The sequence below is a fragment of the Aulonocara stuartgranti genome, assembly GCF_965226115.1.
Source record: "Aulonocara stuartgranti genome assembly, chromosome: 8".
Classification (NCBI taxonomy): domain Eukaryota; kingdom Metazoa; phylum Chordata; class Actinopteri; order Cichliformes; family Cichlidae; genus Aulonocara; species Aulonocara stuartgranti.
In genome coordinates, this window is record NC_138959.1 from 3,974,611 (window position 1) to 3,996,451 (window position 21,841).

The 21,841-nt window shown below is 42.5% G+C and overlaps 1 protein-coding gene across 4 annotated transcripts in view; it reads right to left on the reverse strand.

The window, feature by feature from the left end:
- The window catches only part of LOC309712267 (SRC kinase signaling inhibitor 1-like), a 144,656-nt gene that overhangs the window by 45,673 nt on the left and 77,142 nt on the right, over nucleotides 1-21,841 (reverse strand). For all 4 annotated transcript variants that reach the window (XM_082542931.1, XM_082542929.1, XM_082542930.1 and 1 more), the window contains exons 3-4: nucleotides 20,730-20,756; nucleotides 2,100-2,301 (exon numbers count right to left, since the gene is read on the reverse strand). In XM_082542931.1, the coding sequence (XP_082399057.1) occupies nucleotides 2,100-2,301; nucleotides 20,730-20,756 (229 nt within the window). The remainder of the gene's footprint in view (nucleotides 1-2,099; nucleotides 2,302-20,729; nucleotides 20,757-21,841) is intronic.

Sequence of the window (21,841 nt, forward strand, 5' to 3'; positions counted from 1 at the left end):
AGCTCCGCCTGCTGTGCTGACTGCTGATGAAATGAAACCTCAGTGGACAGATTTGAATCAGTGACTGGAATCAGACAACCTTTACTCTCATATCAAGCTCCAAACATAACCAGGAAGAAAGTGGAGACGAATGGTGAGAATAAAATGTTAAAGGGAATCAGAAAACAGTATCGAATCGCAGCGAAAGCACTAAAATTTGCGTTTCACAGGTCAAACATGTAAAAGGACCTGACGTGTAGTTTGTTTGAGGATCTCGGGAGGGGAAGCTGCTGTGCAAGTAACCAACTGTAGTCAGAAACTTTTCATAAGTCAAGGTAAGTTGTGTCCACAGCTGTGCAGTGGCTCGGTCAGGATGTGCTTATGCTAAGCTCAAACTACAACAGTTTAGAAGGGTTGAATGGGGTTGATGGGTTGAAATTGAGTGAACACATCAAAGCCAGTGCTAACGGTGATTTGGGACTCATTTACAAACATTTTCACACATTTTTGTGACTCCTGGAAATACTTTTAGCAGAGGGATATGCTCGGGTAGAGCGTACACGAGGACACACGATACCCACTTGTTTGTCATAAATTCTGTGGATAATGACTTGTTCTATTCATACAGGTGCTCATTCAGACACCACACAGTACTCCAACCAGCTCCAGCTCTGGTTGGATCAAACATTAAACACCGTTTAATGTTTGATCCAACCGAGTCTGACACTTCTATTCTCACGTTCAGCTCCCCTGGGTAATATTTACGAAGCTTCAGGGGTGCAGTGCATGTCTGAAGGCTCGGGTTATCACTCTCTAATGAGAGGTGGGCAGCCAAACATCCCTCCAGTCCCAGCCCTTCTGTGCGAGTCTGTGAAACCACACTATTTTTTTAAAGATTGAGCTACAGACACTGCTGAATTTTGGCACAGTAGTTCTGACTTGTGCCTTTGAGCGCACCACCAAATGTGACTTAACCTTCAGACCCTCATATAGTTCAATAAAGATAGTAGGACAGTCCCTTGACTCCATTGGTCCTGCTTTACACTTGCATTGCATCGGCTGTAAGATCTCCGGTTCCCAGCATTATTGGGGCTGGAGCCAATGACTCGGAAACAAGGTCAATCATCACATCACACCTGCGTCAGAGTTTCTGGGCGGTGAAAAAAAACATCTTGGGGGAGCATTGATATCGATAAATGTCTTGTGAGTCAGTTGCTCTACATTTTTCTCTGGTTTGAGGATTTCACTGAGCCAATGGGTGCAGCAGTGGGCAAATTTAAGCCAAGAGCTGTTGGCAAAGCTCCCCTTTAATCAAAGGAGTCTCAGTAATGGCCACCAGCAGAGATGTCAGCACAAATAAAGGTTTTTAATCTCAAAAGTTAGTCTAGAAGTAAAAAATAAGCCTCAAATAAAATGAGCTAACATTAAAAAAAATCAGTACTTGTAACAGTGTTTTTCTCTCAAGCATCACTTCTTTGTAATCATCAATCTGCAGTCAGCAATTTAACTCAGAGTTTGGAGAAGCAGTGGGAACCATCCTTGGAGTAACAAGCTTGTTATCTCTGACCAATCAGCCAAAGAAGTCTGAAAGTGTGACTGCATTAAAAAAAAGTAAATGTTATTACTGGGAGATGAATCCTGTCCCGACTTCTCATTTGTGGTTCAAAGAAATGAGAAACAGATTTCACCCGCACAGAGTTTAAAATGACAACTGAGGTGTTTTTTTCCCACTGAAATAACTTACTATTAAAACAACATTACAGAGACTTTATGAATAAACAGGAAAAAGGAAAACCACACCCTAAAATGTCAAGATTTTAAACTTTAGTCTGAATAAAAATTTTGCTGAATGAAACTAAAAGCTGTCTGCATAATTGAAGGCTCCAATCTCCTGAAACATCTTTGGATTTTATTGTAGAAAGTTTGTAGTCATCATCGCCGTGAGCAGATTGTACGTGCACATGTCTAACCCCTACATGATCTCATTTATTGCACAGAATCAGAAGGGTTCAAGTCGTTTTCGTCATTTCTGCTGAGTGGATATCACAGATGGGCCTCGACACAATCTAAATATGAGAGATATGAAATTTTTCAATTTTACTCAAAGACAGCGGACTGACCTGGCGCCCGCAGCTTGGCCTGGCTGGACGAGCGGGCCAGCGGCAGGCTCTGGCGGAGCCGGTTCATCCTGTTGAAGCCGATGGGAATATCAGGGTCTGACATGTTCTCCAGATTTTCGGCTGACGCGAAGGATACCCTGCTGGCCTGGTCAGCGAGAGCTGGCTGTGTCGGGCTGAGTCGTGTCACACGTGGCGTGCGAGTCTGCGAGACAGAAGTCGAGAAGTCAGGAGAGAAAAATAAAAGCACGGATGATGCAGAGCGATCAATGAGCTGACACCAAAAACACATGCAGAACAGAAAGCAAACAAAATTGGCCTCGGGAAATCAATGCAAAGAAACAAAAGAGACTGTAAAAACCGGCTTTTAGCACAAATACACACATTTAACCTCAGACAAAGAAGCTTTACGTCTTCATCTACGCACAGAGACTCAAAACAAAGTGAGCCGAACTCTAAAATTAGAGCAGCTCAGACAGCCAGGTTAAACAAACCCACGAGTCAAACTCAGGGCCGCCTGCGTTAATGGGACACAAAAAACTATTCAAACAATGTTTCCACTAAATGTTCTGATATGTAGGAGGCAGCAGCTGGTGCTGACTGAAATCTTTCTGAAGATGAAATAAATGGATGATATTCTGCTGGTGGCTCAGAGCACGTGCCCGAGAGCCTGGTGGTTTCAAATGCTCCTAAAAAAACTGAGCCAACTGGGGCATTGTGATGCTAATGACCCCAGCAAATCCAAACTCTGGCCTGGACAGCCCCTCTATCTGTAATGCAGATTGCTGCTAATATTTCACCTGTCCAATCTGAAACCACTGGGAAGCCCAAATTGAGAAGGACCTCTCATTACAGCCCTACCAGGAGCTCCTTGCAGCAGGTTGGCTTTTAATGAATCCTTACTGACAGACATTTTCCAGCCCAAAGACTACAGTAATGAGCTCCCACAGTGCCACGTGAAGCCAGCCCCAATTGTCTTATGCATCCGTGCTCTTTGCTTAGTCCTCACTAACACTCTATGGGTGCTGTTTGATTTCTGGAGGCTACAGCGGGCCACGCATGTGTGCGCAAACATGTAGGAAACGCCAACAATCACGTCAAAAGACATCAAATCTGAGGATAAAATGCACACTTACAGTCTGCTCCACTAAATTATCTCTTGGGGGTTTGCTCTTTCTTCATTAATATCATTTCAAGAGTCCTTCAAGAGTGGATGCTTCTCTGGTGTCCTGGATTGTTGATTACCTGACAGGAAGACCACAATATGTACGTCTCCCACAGTGTGTGTCTGACAAGGTGATCAGCAACACAGGGGCACCACAGGGGACTGTCCTCTCCCCCTTCCTCTTCACCCTCTACACCACAGACTTCAGCCACTGCACAGAGACCTCCATCTTCAGAAGTTTTCTGATGACTCTGCGGTGGTTGGATGCATCAGCAGGGATGATGAGACAGAGTACCGGGCTGTGGTCGACTCCTTTGTCACGTGGTGTGAGCAGAATCATCTGCAGCTCAACGTGGCAAAGACCAAAGAACTGATCGTGGACTTCAGGAAGACCAGGAAACACTTGACCCCTGTTTCAATCCAGGGGGTCAGTGTTGACATTGTGGAGGACTATAAATACCTTGGAGTACACATTGACAATAAACTGGACTGGGCTAAAAACACCACAGCACTTTACAGGAAGGGCCAGAGTCGTCTCTATTTTTTGAGGCGACTGAGGTCCTTCAACATCTGCCAGAAAATGCTGAGGATTTTCTATGAGTCTGCTGTGGCCAGTGCGATCCTCTATGCTGTTGCATGCTGGGGGAGCAGGCTGAGGGTCGCAGATGCCAACAGACTTAATAAACTAATCCGTAAGGCCAGCAATGTTGTGGGGATGGAGCTGGACTCCCTCAAGGTGGTGTCGGAGAGGCGGATGCTGTCCAAGATAAAGACAATGTTGGATAACACCTCCCACCCACTCCATGACATGCTGGTCAGTCACAGGAGCTCGTTCAGTGAGAGACTGAGATTACCGAAAAGCACCACTGAACGACACAGGAAATCATTCCTGCCTGTGGCCATCTCCCTGTACAACGCATCCACTTAACACACTGTTTGCTACTACAGCTACACGTTTCTTTTCCAAATATTTATTTATGAGTGACTTATGTATGTATGTATGTATGTATATATGTATATATTGTACTATTCTTAGTTAGCGTATTGTCTGTCTTGTCTTAATGTTGGTTTAAAATGGAGCACTGTAACAAAAAATAATTTCCCCCAGGGATCAATAAAGTATTCTGATTCTGATTCTGATTTAAATTTAAAAAAAATGGCGAAACACATGCACCCACATGTCTTTTAACACAGAGAACAGGCTGACAGACTATGTGTGCCTCCTCTCATATGTTTGGAGATTTATGGTCTCGGAGTGCGCTCGACAGCCAGACACTGCACACCTTCTGCCTTCCAGCGCACAAGAATCAAGCTGGCGGGAAGAAAAGAGCTGGGAATTATAAAGTTTGTGTTCAGCGAATCGTGAAGGGAAGAAGGGAAAAAGAGCAGATAAGGGTTAGAAACAGAGCGTATATTCACCAGAGAAAGAGGAGAGTAAACAGAGTAAAAAAGATTTTCTCTTTTAATTTCGGTTAACAGACAGACGTGAAGCTTGGCTGTACGTTTAACTCCGCCGTTTTATTTTCCACAGTAACAGTCAATAAAGCTTCCCACAGGATCTCTCCCAGAGGACCTCCTCCCTCACACTCCCCTCACAAGACTCATTAAAATGACTTTGGCTGCAGTGATAAGCTGGGCAAAGAAACACATGCACAGTGATATATTTTTCAAATCTCATGGAAAGCGTGATCAATTTTCAAATCTGAAGTGTACATAAAATTGATTTGTGTAATGCTAAGGCCTCGAGAGAGCCAGAGAACCTCTGAAAGGTCGGATAACGCTAAATCAGATATATAAATAAATAAAAAAATCAGATGTTTCAAAGAAAAGTGCTCTTAGCAATTCTGAAATTATGACAAGTGCTCTTTTTATTGCCTGTTCTTCCAAGTGATTCGTTTTTACACTGAAGTGATTAAAAGCAACTCTTTTCATCTCGTGCTTTACTGAAATCATTTCTGATGTCGCGGCGTAGCATCAAAGGCTAAATGATGTGTGGGTTCTGAAGGAGAAAGGTTCAGCCTGCATACTGACAAACACTTTAGAGGCAGAAACACCATCTCCATTCCAATAACACCGCCCATAATCCAGGGAGACGTTCTGGATGGACGCTTGTGTCTGTGATCTCTTTCTTTCAGTCACTAGCGAGAGCTCATAACCATAACTGAGAGTGAGGAACAAAAATCGACAGCTTCACCTCCACACTCAGCCCGCTCTTCACCACAGCAGACCAGTGTTGCATCAGCACATCAGTGCAGATGCCGAACCAACACATAGTTAGTCTCTCCTTCCTTCTTCCCCCAATTCATGAACAAGGCCCCGTGATACTCGGGGTACCAACTCATCCCCAACAGAATAATAAAATGCAATAATTCGACTCACTAAATCTGACTCACAAACCTCTTGGATGGTCTGTTTCACACAGCAGCCCACAGGAATGGTGAAATAATTTCATTAAAATGCTCCAGAAAGCACCATCAGTGCAAACACAGTAGAGTGTTTCAGTTCAGTGACTTGATCTTATACACAAACCACATAATCTTTAGTTCTCCTTCTGCCTGACTCAGTGACAAGCTGCTGCTTTACTCTACTACTCCAACAGAGATTATTTTTTTTAGCCATCGTGTATCACTACTTACATTGTTTTTGCATTAACTAAGTGACCAGTTTATGAATCCTCCCTGCAGAGGTGCAGGACACACCAAATAAACTGTGAATGATTATTATTACACACACTGGGAACGGTGTCAGCAGCGGGGCTCCAGCAGGGGTGGAAGAGCGTTGCTCCTCCTGGCCAGAGGGTGAGCACACTGAACCCCAAGTTGTTGCTCTGTGAATGAATTATTAAGTGATGTGTTCATAAAGTGATGTGTTTATACAGTGATGTGTTTCAGACATGTCCAGCTTGGAGGAGACCCCAGGGCATGCTGGAGAAATTACAGCAGAAGTCCTGGAAGGAAGGATGGTTTACAACTCGGCGCTAATTAGCAGGCGTTTGTGGCTTGCTCATATACAATTCATGAACACAGCTTGCTAATCAAGCTTGTTAGCATTAGCTCTTCAAAATAAGGATAAGCTATTGTTTTACATAAAAAATGATTCCTAATATGAATAAAATGGGTTACTCGCTCAGTGACACCCGGGACAGGCTCCAGCCCTGCTGAGACACTGGACTGACTGATTGCAGTCAATAAATTTTGTCCTTATCTCTGTTTAGCTTGAATATATTCAGGCTCCTTGCTTAAGGAGGCATTCTCAGAGTCTTATTACTCTGCAATGGACACAAAGGTCTGTGAAGTCGATCCAGCTACACAGAGTGCTTTAAACATCAGTCTTCCCTGAAAGCTGAAGCATCCAGTGCATACGTTTTCTTGCATGAGAGATTCAATGAATTTCATGAGCACAGAAGGGCGGTGCACATAATCACATGGCTTTCTCTTTCAAATTGAACTGTAATCACTGAAGGAAGACAACGTGGATAATTTCACTTGTTCCACCTTTGTCAGACTATATGAGCCGTTACAGAATAAAACTGTCAACTTTCCATTAATACATTTTTTATGTAGAAAATGCTCCTCGGTGTTGTACTGCAAAGGATAGCCTGGTTTATTCCAGCCACCTGCAGTTTGAGCTCATGTCTTTTTAAATGTACTCGTGTAAACCCGGCTTTCAATTGCACCAAACCAACAATTTGATACCAGCACAGATGGAAATGTGTGGGCTTTATCACTATTTAATGACTAAAGAAAAAAACACCAGATTCAGACCATGATGCATTACCTGCGCAGGACTCTACGGTCCTGTGTGAAACACAGTCTGTGGTTCAACAGCTTGTAACACGAGGCAGTAACTTAAAAAACCTGCTTTCTCCCTGACTTTATCAGTAACGAGCCACTTCTTATCTGTCACATGAAATATGATATATTAATTTAAGTGGAAATCAATTTAATATCTTGAAACATTAGTCATCTGCTGTGTCTTTTTTTCCATGACAATAAACAAGCAGCTGGCTGCTCACCAGGTCTGTTCCTACTGCCAGCACGGGGAGAGGTGAACTCTGTGCGATGTTATGATCACGGCAACAATCCTGAGCCAACACAATCACCCTGATTATTTAAAATGGAAGAATGATGTGGGAAAAATGGTGACTTGGTTGGCTATTGTTGGATATCAATTTTGGCTCAACTATTTCTGTGTCAAGGCACCTCAGACCTCTGTCTGACCTTTTATCCCCACCTGAGCACCATATTTAATCATTCCTGTGCTGTTCTACTGTTTTAAAACTCCCCCAGTGATCCTCCAGAGACCAGCAGGAATCTCTGCAGGGATCTGGGCGAATGTGGTGGGAATGCAGACAGTTCAAGTGTCAAGGTGCCCCTCGAGCTCTGTCACATGACTGGCAGGACTCCAGGATTCCTTAAAACTAACATTTTCTCACTAATTAGCTCATTTAGGCATATAGAAGTGGTCAAGAGGACCTGCTAAGTAGAAGGAAATAGAGAGGAAAGGTGATTTTTAGTGACTTTGAAGGGGGGCGTGGTTCTTGGTGCCAGACTGGCTGCTCAGAAACTGCAGATCTACTGGGATTTTCCCACACAACCATCTCTTGGTACAGAGAACAGTTTGAAAAAGAGAAAATATCAAGTGAGGAGCAGAGTGTGAATATTTTGATTTTTAGTCTTTTTTAACAGCCTTTCTGGTGTCATGGTGGCAAGTGTGCATTTGACATTTTTGTAAGTGTTATAGAAAACAACATTTATTCTTTGCAGGAAAGAAAATGGCAGATTGAGGTTTTTACCTCAGTGCGAGCTGAAACATGACTCTCAGTTCAGCTAATGTTAAACAATTTCAGTTAATACCAGGCAGAAAAAACGTGTGGTGTTATTAAGAGTATGAATCAAGTTAAACACAATATCGTGCTACTTATAACTTAAAAACCTCTCACTGAGTTTTTGAAAAGATTTACACTAAATATCATGTTCCATTCAGCACAGTTGACCCTTACCTCTACTTCCAGATTCTTGTTTAAAAGCATGAAAAGAGCTTCAGCTTCATTAGCTCCTCACCTTGATCTCTTTAGAGGCTTCTGTAAAAATATTCACAGCTCTTTCTGATGCTTTCCAAACCTCAGTGTGGCAACTCTGAATGGTTACTACCAGCTAACACACAAGATACTGACTTAAGATGCAGCTGTGCACAGCTGTGCAGAGCCCCCACCCCTGACACAGCTGCCACACCCCTGGACCCAGCAATTTCATGGACATTACCTCTACATGCCGTGGCATTCCTTTCCAGTGAGACTCACAAATGAGAGCATCCCAATCCCTACCCGCCTAACGGCATGTTTGGGTGCCACATCATACGAGGACTTTTTACAAAGCAGCCTCGGCTGGAAGATGCGAGTCGGCAGGCCGCACATCTTTGCAACAACAGCCCGAGGGGGGAGAGGCAGGTGAAGGAGGAGCACGCGTGATGTGTTCAGTGGTGCGCTGCCCGATATAGCCACAGTCTTCTGTTATTTCCCACAGAGCAGCTTCGCAGGAGCAGCTGGGGGTTAATTGCCTTGCTCAAGGGCACTTGTTTTCGAGTTAGAGGCAAAACCTCCATGAGAGCAGGGAGCCTTTTGCTCATTTCCCTGCTCGGATTTTCCTTATTGACAATTTTGAAGTATTTTGATCTGAGCTTTTATACTTTAGCATCAAAGTGTATGTGACCCGATTTTAGTTTATTTACAAAATAAATAATAAAAAAAACCCTTGTGAACCCTACAGCCGGCCAAGTCTGGGGTGTAAATACAGCCTTTCATCTCTACATTACTTCAGTTATATAGCCTAAAGTGAAGGATCATTTTCTTTCACATAAAATCTAGAGGGAAGTTCTCATCCAGTTATTGCTTTCCACAGAGTTCAGCCTGTTAAACAAACCTTGCAGTCTTGGCAGATGGCAGTGAAGTGTCAATAAGTGATTCTGGCCACGTGCCTCAGCGCAGTGCCAGTCGGGGAGCGCTGCAGCAGTCGGCCTCCTAAGCCTTTTAGCGGCGGAAAACGCTCCGGCTATTCTCCGAGTCAGATTGGGGAATAGCGATTTTCCACCAAGCATCATATCAACAGCCAAACAGCACGAGGGCCACAGAAGCAGTTGTCTGAATGCATTAGAGATGAGCTAGCTCACTGGGACAAATATGGCACGGGTAGTCTGGGGATGTCTCTGTATGGAAACTGCTCTGTCTGCCATATTCTCTGTGTAAGACTCATGAAAGATGAACAAGTGTCTTGCAATGCTTCTGGGCTCCCAAAAGAGACAAATCCTTTAAAAAAGGATTAGCTTCCTAGCAGACACTAATCTAACAGGGATGCTCCTGGTGAAAAAAATGAAACAACTAGTGTAAAACTAAGAAACACTCACATATCAAAATAAATTTTGATTACTTTTTTATGGACAATATCAAAAACTGTCTTTAATCTTTAATCATCTTTTATCATCCTTTAAGTGCTGCTTATGAACACGTTAACTCTAAAATGATAGCGAAGAAGAAAAACGCTTGAAATAAGCTGTTAAATACAAAGACACATTATTAAATTATCACAAGTTATCATGCAAAAAACTAATAATTTGCCATTGAAATGTGTGGTGCATTGTGCATATAATTTTTCTATAATATATGACAACCATCCCAATAAAAGGAAAAACATCTAAAATAATAACAAACAAATCATCCATCCATTTTTTTCCACCTATCCCGAGACGACTCGCAGGTCAGCCTAAGCAGAGAGGTCCAAACCTGCCTCTCATCAACCACCTCCTCCAGCTTATCCTGGGGAACACCGAGGCATTCCCAGGCCAGATGAGAGATATAATTTCTCCAGCAGGTCTCCTCCTGGGAGGACATGCCTGGAACACCTGACCCAGGAGGGGACCATCTCAACTGGCTCTTTTTAAGGAGGAGAAGCGCCTCTCTGGACCCCTGCTGAATGAATGAAATTCTCTCCCTACGACTGCATCCTGCCCGCAGCTCGGACACCAGCATTTCACTGCATGTTCACTATATGTTGTATTGTTTATGTGACAAATAATATATGTATTTAATAATAATAATAATAATAAGACCAACCATGCCCACGACAACCGAAGGAACTGCCGTTTTTGCCACTTCAGCCTTGAGCTACGTTCACATGTACACGTTATATTTTTAAAACTGATCCACAGAAAAATATTTCTGTTCACATGAAACATGCAAATTTTTGATCCGTTTTATAAAAATGACAAAATCTAGTAGCTACACAGACATAACCTGATAAACATCGGTGAGGTTCGAGGAACACAAGATGTAATAAAGCCAGGTATGCATATTTAAACATTTCCTCTGCTTCGTCACTATGGTTACAAAATAATCCCAGTAGGCCCCATTATCATTCCCTCAGTAACGAAGAAGGCTGATGAACAAGTGCAATACTGGATGCAGCTTCAGTAGGATCCCCACTCCCTATCTAAGCCCCACAGTATGGTCCACCCCCCCGCCCCAAATTAAACACCAAGGCAAAGAAAAAGCGACAATAGGCGGTGATTACTCTGGCCACTCTCGACAGAAAGACAAGCGGACAAGAGATGTAAAATGCAGCATTAATATTTGTATAAGTGAGGCTGGGAGTGATGAAAAGAGGAGAATTATGCAGCACTCTGCTCCATTGTGTCTTTGACACTGTCAGCAGCAATTGCTGCCTGGTGTTTGAATCCATGTTCAGCCCCGGTGACGAGCTGAAAATCCTCATGCAAGGGGAGCGTGTGAGAGGAAATGTGTGATATAATATAAGAATCTATATTCCCATTTGCTTGCGTCCAATCAGTACGAGCGCCACCGATGTTTGTGTGCATTTAGCAAGCTGGAGACATCAAAGGGGGAATAGCAGGGGACTATTAAACACATACACAGCCTCACACACATGAGCACAGCGGTGCACTGCTGCAGGGGTTTCTATTGCATCAGAAGAGGAGGCGAGACTCCCCGTCTCCCTGAGAGGAAGAGGAGCGATAACCAATCCTGTATGGGCAGCAGACCAGCAACAAATAGGGGGAGAATGGGAAAAAAGCCAGCATGTGTGTTTGTCACCAGCTAAACAGACGAGGCAGCGAGAGAGCTACTGTGAACGTACATGACGAAAGGAGCACGAGATGCAAACTGTAACACGAGAGATTAGCCATATATCAAAATAAAAGAGGCTATTTTTGCAAAGTACATATGCTGGATGTATATGTAATTAAGCACCGATATTCAAGCACTTTCAGCACAGCCGAGCATTTGTTATTGTCTGTCTGTGTTAAATAATAATAATAATAATAATGGATTGGATTTATATAGCGCTTTTCAAGGCACCCAAAGCACTTTACAATACGACTATTCATTCACTCTCACATTCACACACTGGTGGAGGCAAGCTACAGTTGTAGCCACAGCTGCCCTGGGGCAGACTGACAGAAGCGAGGCTGCCATATCGCGCCATCGGCCCCTCTGGCCAACACCAGTAGGCAAGTAGGGTAAAGTGTCTTGCCCAAGGACACAACGACCAGGACAGAGAGCCCAGGGATCGAACCGGCGACCTTCCGGTTACAGATGTGATTCCCAACCCCCTGAGCCACGGTCGCCCCGTTAAAGGATAAAGCCGTCACTCTAATTTCTTATTGTCGACGATCCTCTGAAAAAACCCAAACCAACAATGTGCCCATCTGTCCCTACCCTGTCTCTGATGCTCAGCTCTCAAGCTCAGTGATTTCTGGAAGTCTTTAAGAAATACTCCTAAATATACACTTTCATTTTATGAAAACAGGCACAGTCATTTTACAAACAGATGGGCACTTATAGCACAAAGGAGGAAATACTCGATTTGCTAAGGACTATTTTCAGCCGTGGATTAATCGACAATTTTTGTGTGCTACTTCTGCAAATGACTCAACTTGGATGTTTTTTTTAATCAATCCGTAAGCCCTCCCACATCGTCTGACACTAATAATAGTTTGTTTTGTGTATTCATGTATAGTCAAGGATAATTCCAGTGCCTTTCAATTTGATGCTTTTGCCTCATTGTGACTTAACTGAGCGCCTGTTACAAAATAATTGTATTTATTCTAAGATTATTGCTCTCTTAAAAAGCACAACAGTGAATTTAGCTGTTGAGCAGTGGTTCTCGCAGGGTGGGAATATTTGACCACTGAACATTCTGCAATGAAAAACTGCACATAAGTTATGAATGAATTAATTTGCTGCTTCAGTATCCATTTCCTGTTAAATATCCTTAAAGAAAATTCTGTCAAAGAGGGTTTAGGTAACGGCGTGCAGCGCCCATAGTGGGAATTATGCGACCAAAAGAGCTCCCAACATTCAGGACACCATATCATGAAAGCTAAATGTCTTAGGGCTTCAGGCGGCCCAGGGACAGAGCACATCACCTGTTAGCAGAAGTTGATGAATTCAGTTCAATTGAGTTTTATTTACACAGCGCTGAATCACAACAACAGTCACCTCAAGGCGCTTTATATTGTAAGGTAGACCCTACAATAATACATACAGAGAAAAACCCAACAATCATATGACCCACTATGAGCAAGCACTTTGGCGACAGTAAGAAGGAAAAACTCCCTTTTAACAGGAAGAAACCTCCAGCAAAACCAGGCTCAGGGAGGGGCGGGGCCATCTGCTGCGACCGGTTGGGGTGAGAGAAGGAAGACGGGATAAAGACATGCTGTGAATGCTAACATAGTGCCAGGTAAGCTATAGAGCCATAGTTCTTAGAGAAGTTTGACCTCCTTTGAAAGAGTCCTCACTGAACCAAAAGCAACAATATGTTTGGTAGGCTATGTTAAATCGTCTGACAAGGTCCAGGCAAGATGTATGCTAACTGAGTGGTGAGTACAAATGGGACGAGAAGGAAAACTGGCAAAGTGTATGATGATATACAGGCTGATGGCTTGAAATTTCTGCTTGTACTTTGATGTACAAACAGCTGTCTTAGAGAACATTATGGTCATAGAGAAAGGCAACCTCAGACAGGCATGCAGGCATGGCCCTTAATGTAGTTAGCAAAATAGCTATTTAAGGTGGCTAATTCCAAGAAAGCTTGGAAAAAAGGTGAACCTTCCCAGGAGTGGCCTGTCTACCAAAATTACTCCAAGAGCACATCAACGCATCACCCAGCAGAAGAACCCAGAATAAGAACTGCAGTCCTCACTTGCCTCAGTTAAGGTCAGAGTTCATGATCCAACCATAAGAAAGAGACTGATGAAAAACAACAACAGCTCAACTTTTGCCAAAGAAAAAAAAATTGGGGGGAAAAATATTCTGTGGACTGAAAAGAGACAAATCTTCTAAAAGGTTCAACTTTTGAGTTCCATCTGGACTAAAACTAACAACATTTAATAAAAAACATCACCGCAACAGTTAAACATGATGTTGGGGCTGCTGTCCTACAGTCAGGACCTGCACGACTTGCTGTAACTGATGGAACCATGAATGCTCCTCTCTACCAACAAGTAGTGCTATACAGCGTTTTTAGGTAATTGTAAAAGTAGGGACTTCAGAAAAAAAAAGTCAAGATATTTTTTGGACAAAGACTCATTATACAGCCTGGAAGTGTGAGGTCTTGCAGTCCTGCTGCAGGCACACCTCTCTACGTGTCATCTTTGTTCAGTGAATGCAAAGAGAAGCAGTGAAGTAACTGTTTGCACTTGCACAGTGTTTTTCTTGGGGGTTATTTATGGGTTAGGTGCTTTGCTGGACAGAGCAAAGATAGTTTATCAGCTCCATCCTGCAGGGTCTCTGAGTCCTGGTCCTACAGGCAGGAATCTTAGCACAGCTTCTCAGATCTCCCTCTCCTCAGCCACTGCCTCCAGCTCTTCCAGGGAATGCTGAGTTTTTCCAAAGCCACCTTAGAGATAACCTCGCAAGTCCACTCTGGGTCTGCCCTGCAGTCACACCTACATTTTGTGGCCATAGGGGAGGGTATGAACATATTAGCCGTCGTGGTCAGCTCTGTCATGTTGCAAACTGCTACCTGGTGTGAATGAGTTGGACTTACTAGCAGCACAACCTTTAACTTCTCTACAAATGAAGGTATAAAATTTCACTGACCTTGATTTTTGTTTTTAAGGTTGCTCCAGGGCCAGAAACTTTAATTCAGAGCATCCTTACTGCTGTATTGACAACAATATTTGTGTAATGTTGTGCAGGTGCTATATATAAACTACAGTTTGCTGTGTTCATGGTAAAGAGGACAGCTGTTTTGGACAGCGGTGGAGCTCCACTGCAGAGAGGAACGAGACACACACACACACACACACATGCAGACACACAAGTTCATTGTTAGTTTTGGTTTTATCCCTTCAACCTTATCCTTTGACATTTCACATCCCATTTAATTCAAAAAGCAGCAGTGTTCTCATTGTTCCATTACAGAAAATCCTTGAGCAGAGTTCAGATTTGCTGCATCAGCAGTAGGTATGCAAGGATGCCTTTCAGATTATCAAGTAATTTTATGGTTAAGATGATGTAAGCTGCAGTAAGTGCTTAGGTTAGCACATGCACAACACAAGCTCAATGAAAGTAAGGGTCACATGGGTCCGTTCAATATGCATAATTTATTCAAGCCTGATGTGGAACTAATAATGCATTTTAGTCCCATGTTGATCCTTACATGGCCGAGATGTAAAGAAATTTGATTCTTCTTCCACAAAACAACTTAACTTTGAGCATTTTTCTATTTTCCAACTGTCAAGTCTGAAAAAACTGCTTTGTTTTCTCATCTACTTTCAGTTTATCTAGTCATTAATAGTGTTGATATGATTATGTGAGCTGAAGAACTTGAATCCACATCTATATACTAAAGGTTAAAATGGTTTGTTGTGGGGCCAAAAGCACTCTTTCTTTTCATAAACAGCATCCCAATTCCAAACTAATTTCATAGGAGACACTTTCTTTGTTTGCTATTAAAGTTTAATATCTCAGAAGAACTGAGGCACATAAATCCTCAGCGGAATCTATTTATCGCTATTCATTTTTTTATTTATTAAACCTTTATGACTCTCGAGATTAAAAATCTCTTTTGCAAGAGTGTCCTGGCCAGCACACGCAGATGTACAACTGGTGGCTGCACAGACTAGTAACACACAGAAACACACACAGCAAAATGCACAAAATAGGTACAGAAATGTGCATGAGGTGAAGAATGAAACATAAAAATACCCAAAATTATAAATTCAAAGCTAAAGGAAACTTCAAACATCAGAGTAAGTTATTGTCTGGGGCCAGAAACAGGAGCAGGAGTGTTCACACAGAACATCTGCCGCCTGTAGCAGCTGCCTCCAGCTCAATTTAAATCACCTGAAATTCATTTAGTAAGATCAGCTCATTAATTATTGTGACTTTTGTTTTAATTGCTGATCCTCTGGACATATTTGCAGGAAATGTGATACTTATTACACCCAGTCATCAACCTCCAGGGCTAAAAAATAAAAACCAAAGTGGACCTGCAGTTCTTCTAACGGCCACATGAGGTTGACTCCAAAACCAAGTCCGTCCAAATACTTCACATGTTAAAATGTCCAACTTTTCAGCAGAAATAAATATGTTCACAGCCTGGGACCAAAAGCAGCTTTAGCCTCTATGGATAGTTTTACATATGACCATCTGTATGGTGTATGAGGATTTTTATAATGAACCCATTTTTGTATTTTTAAGTCTTAAAAGTTAAAGATTTGCCTCATGTCCACTAATTCGAGACACAGAACTAGATTTCCCAACAGGTTTTTGTGCTGCTGGTGCCATTTGGAACATTTTATTTGGATTGTGTGACAAATAATACGGCTTTCTGTGTGGTAAAGACTGTCCAATCAGTCTGTATTTAGCAATAATTAGATACCTGTGCTCTACAGCTATGCACCTTGCTAACCAAGCTCAGCTAATAACTTGTATATGGTTGCTACTAGCTCTAAAACAACAACATAGCAGGGGCCAAAATGGTAACGCCGAGGCTTCAGAACCAATGGGTGATGTCACAGTGGCAACAATCTATGATTAGACTGCACACAACAACAGACGCACAACAAACCTGGAGTCTGCCCACACTCCAGCTCGCCCTGAATGATCCGTTTTCTTATTATTTAGCTGACACTTGAACTTAAGTGACATTCTTCAAACGTGCCTGTGCTAACACAGCTGAAGGCACAAACGCTGTCTGCAGATGCTGGATGTAAACTCGCTCTGTCACTTTATATAATTTTTCACAGAGTGGGAGCAAGTTCCTCGGTTTGAAACCAGCTGGTAGCTCCACAGCCGCTGAAGCTGGCAGTGAGTGATGACCACTAATGGGCCTGTTTTCAAATTAATCCTTTCATGTCATGCTATTTGCATTGCAGCCTCGCCAGCGCTTGGTGAAATTTCCGACTCCAGCCGGAAACAAGGTTTCATTCCGATGGCTGGATTCAATAAGGGCGCACTCAGGGGTCTCTGAGTGTTTTCAAAATCTTGGATAGCAGACCGCGTGTTTGTGATAGCGTGGGTTTAAATTTGGCTCTGGATTTTTGCTACATGTCAACTAATCCTATCTCTAATATTTTCTGTCACTAAGTGTGTAACTGAGTCCAGATTGCATTCAATAAAACCACAAAGAATAAAAGGGCATGATTAATGACTTCACGGCTTCCATTTAGCTAATCTTTTTTATTCTTTTTTTCTTTTTATTTATCTTATTTTATTTACTTCAGTTGCTGCATGTTAAATAAAATATTATATGCTACTTTAAACTAGAATTTTTCTTTTGTTTTACATTTATTCTTCATGGGAATCATTCTTAAAGCACCTTGAACTGAAATAACCTGATTAAAAATGTCTTATAAATACGTTTAAGGGAGTGGATGCCTGATAATGACACCTAAAGGTTTACTAACTACACTTATATAAGGTTCCTGAATTGTGTATAAACTGTATTTAAAAGATGAATGCAGTCATCAAACTGTATTTTGAACTGCTTAATCAGTTCAAGGTCCTGGGAGGGCTGGAGCCTATCCCAGATGTTACTGGGTAAAAGCCAGGGTAGCCCATCACAGGGAAATACGAACATGGGCTCTGAAGCCCTTAACTGTTTCCCCCATAAAGACGACATCTGATGACCTCGTCTGCACCTGTAGTTTTCTTACCTTTTAATTGGTTAATAGGTTAGAATAGTTTCCATTGTATTTCCAAGGGTAACTGCACAGCTGGAGACCACCCTCACTACCTTCTGATGCAAGGTTTCAAGGTGTAAAGAGCTACACCTTCATTCTTTCTAAGGGCCACCAGAGGGCGACCCCGTGAGTGTAAAGACTTCTACGAGAAAATGATTCTGCTGCTCGCTTGAGGTCCGAATCACTCTTTTGAATCCATCCATCCATGCATGAGAAGGTAATATGCTCCAGCTTTAGGTCACATTCATCCCTTTCTCACCGCTACAGAGAACGCCAAATGTAAAGTTCACACTTCCAAGAGGTAGTCTTATATCCTTCACAGCCTATGCCTGCACAGAAAGTACACATAGCCTTTAAAGGCACCAAACTCTGCTGAAAGTTGATAAAAAGGGAAATGAAAACGTGCTGGAAATTTAAAGACAATCTGTGCGCTAGATGTTAAGAAATTAGACTCAAAATGTTAAATTGGCCTCTTGGTTGTATTAAAGGAAACGTAAGAGGATTAATGGTGTATTTGTGGTGACAGGACTGATGGATGGAATGCACCATTTTTCTTACTGAGTATGTAATCTGAATACATGAACTGTTGAAGCAAATATGGTAGCCAAAGTCTGCATCTTTTTACAGTATATTTCAAAACACTCTACGTTTATACACTTCTTTGCTGGACCAGAAACAATGACCAAACAGAGAAATTAAAACATAGATGCATGGTTCCCAGATCAGTGGGTTCTCTACTGATGGAGGATACTACGCCTTTCAGACTGCTTAAGCCTAAAAGGCAAATTTTTCAGGGCTTCTGGGATAGCCCGCAGGTATCAAGGTTGTTATGGAATTTACAATGAGACCAGGATTAACCTCGTGCAGAAATAATTGTTGAGGAGATGCAGATGAATTGAAGCAAACATTATTGTGGGAACTGTCTCGATACCAAGGAGAATGGGAGAGACATTTTGCAGCAGCTGTGATCATGCAGTTTCATGACCCTGTTCCAACTGTCCAGATAAGGAAAGACATTATGTCTCTGCAGTATCTACAAGCAGCTGGCCCACAGTACAACCAAAACACTATCAGTACACAGACATCACTGTAGTCATAAAAGCTTCAATGAGACTATTTTTCAAATAAAGGAGTTTAACCACAAATTTAAAAAAAGCAAAAAATTTACACGGGCCAAAACCATAAAAGCATCGTTTATGAATGCAGATACATTTTAAGATTGCTGGTTAACCTTTGAGGCTGCTCAAACACAAATGGTCAAAAGAAGTCTGACAACAAAGCGGACTGGAAATGAAAACCAGAAAGCTTCTGGTGCTAAAAACCTTGTGCCCTGCCTACAGGTGCACGTGCATCTGTGCAAATATCATCAGAGTCGTTAAGATTCAGAGTCTGAATCCAGGAATTTTGTGTCTGTCAACAACCTGTCAGGCTTAGGCTGAAAATCGGACCGATCTGACACTTCATTTAAATGGCCTGTATTTGTATAGTGCAATTTCTAGTCCCTAAGCACCCCAAAGCACTTTACACATTCAGTCACCCACCCATTCACACACTGGTGATGGCAGCTACATTGCAGCCACAGCCACCCTGGGGCACACTGACAGAGGCGAGGCTGCCGGACACTGGCGCCACCGGGCCCTCTGACCACCACCAGTAGGCAACAGGTCAAGTGTCTTGCCCAAGGACACAACGACAGAGACTGTCGGAGTCGGGGCTCGAACCGGCAACCTTCCGATTACAAGGCGAACTCCCAACTCTTGAGCCACGATCGCACTTCATGTTTCCTACACAAAGACTTTACTTCGGTGGGATACCCCTATTTCTAGACTTAGATCTTCTTTATCCATCTCAGAGAATGGATGAAGTTATCCATGTTACTAAAAAAACAACCCTTTTGGTCTTCGGTTGCAAACCAGCTGTCTTGTATCGCAGCTGTCCCCCCCCGGCTGGTGCGTGAGTTGTTTGGTACCGGTCCACAAGAGCTGAGGCTTGGGTGTGAATCGGTTTTTAACGGTTTTTATCGTTAACTCGGTTTCCCTGGGACTTTTCCTGTGTGTTATGAATAAATCTTCTATGTTTTGGTACTGGTTTTATTTTGTTGTATTTATCGGTGACGCCTTAAAGGCCGGTCCGTGAAAATATTGTCGGACATAAACCGGTCTGTGGCGCAAAAAAGGTTGGGGACTGCTGTTGTATTGTCTACCAACCTCCCCGATGGCCACATTGCTATTGTGGCGATCCTGAATTAGTTACTCCCTATACTTCACCATCTTGCAGCTGCTTATCATAGCCCTCGCTCTGCTTTGGCGAATTAGACCACCTTCAACAGATGAGGTCCAAAATGTTGGCGATAAAGTTCTTTCACAAGATAATAAAACTTGATGGAGCAACAGCTAATTATGTTGCTCAAATATTGATTGTCACAAAGTACGTGGCACTTACATTACCTGCACAGAAGAAACTCAGAGAGGTAATATATCTAAAGACTGCTGATAAAAACCCTGTGCACAGCAAAACTAGCCCCACACATGCGTGCACATATTTGCATATCATACATCAAATCTCAATCTGTGGGAATCTTAGCTTCAGTTATGATGCAAGTAACAAATATTTATCACAGCAATCAAACAGGTGAATAATTCATCTGCACAACCTGCAGAACAGAATCAATCTGATCCATATTTCTGTCACTAATGACAATCCCACTGCACATCCTGCCTGCTAAACTCTCATTGATTTAGTTTTACCATCAGAGACCAACACCAGGCTTAATTTGAATTACAGACAACATGGGAGTTGTAGGCAGGGATCTGCAGGTCTGGAGACAGCCAATAACAAGCTTGGTACAGTGCCTTTTTATAGGGAAATTTTAGCGAGCAGCAGCAGTAAGTTAAGCTCCAGCCAGCAGCTCTCAGGCTGAACTGGACCTTTTCTTGCCTCATATTTGATGAAACAGGCATATTGTGTTCAATAATTGCATATCAGAAATCTTACTTGCATAGTTTAAAGTGAACCAAAGCACTTATTTGATTCATGAAGGGATTTTTTCTTTCTTATGTGAACACTCTGAGGGAGAAATGTCGCAGCATGCAGCACAAGAGTGTTAAAAGAGTTAAATGCAGAAGTGAGTGCCAACGTGTGACCAGCGCTAATGCAGTGGAGAAGCAGGCATGCAAAGACACAATGGAGTTATCCTATTAAGAGATGAATCCACACAGAGGCACAGATTTACGCTGAAACACAAACACAATATTGGCACTGACCTTGAAGCTCCAGTAGTTTGGTTGTTGCTAGAGGGGGAGGAAAGAAAAACAAAGAGTAAAGGAGACAGAAGAGGGGCAGGGAGGGTGAAAGAGGGAGAAAAAGAACGACTGAGTGTGAGACTTTTTGTTCTGCAAATGCCACACTAGAAATGCTCAAAGCACAAAACCGACTGGTTAGAACCAGAACAGAGAGAGAAAATGCTTTGTCACTCAGTCGCCATGCGAAGATTTGCAAGTGATACCGCAAAGTGTGCCTAATGAAGTTTGAGAGGTTTAATGGTACGTCGTTTTTACACAGCGAGAATGATATGCCCCAAAACACAAAGGCCACTTTGCTTAAAATGACCACACATTGTAGCAAAGCTTAAGCAAGAAAACCAAAAATTGCCCTTTTTATTTATTATTTTCTGTACATTAGGCCTGGTGAGGAAATGATGAGCTAATTATCGTGATGATAGCCAGATTAACTTGCGTTGTCCTTCACTGCCATCATAATAGGACTTTAATTGCTTGTAATTGCTTCTCAGCAATTAATCAAATGTTTACAGTGACTTCACACATACTAATGATGCAGGGCCAGGCAGCTCCTAAAACCAGCCCCACAGGCTCACTTGCAGAGTTTGCTGGCGTGTACCCAGGACCGGGATTAAAGCAATGCACAGACACTGGATTAACAAGCTGCCATTTTTACTTGATCTGGAAGGAAGCCAGTGCTCAGGTCAGCATTACTTTGATTCCTGAAGATGCAGACACTGAGAGCGTTTATGCACTGATCCGTCACCTTCAGTCAGAGCCCATGAATTGATACGTTCCATAGTACGACCCTGTGTGACCCTTCAAAAGTATTTGAATGACCCAGTCAGGGCAAATTTCTGCCACCTTTCTGCACTGATGTTTGATTTGATTTGGTATTGCTAATAATCTCTATGAAAAAGACAAAACCAACAAGGTGGTAAAGCATAAAGACACCGAGCTGGGAAATTAAAATGAAATACGAAAATGTGAAGAGTCAAAAATTAAGTCCAAAAGCAAGTCAATACTCATAAACTCCCGAGTAAACATGCTTACAGAGTTAAAGAAGTTAACTTAAAGAAGTCCAGACGCTTTTCTTT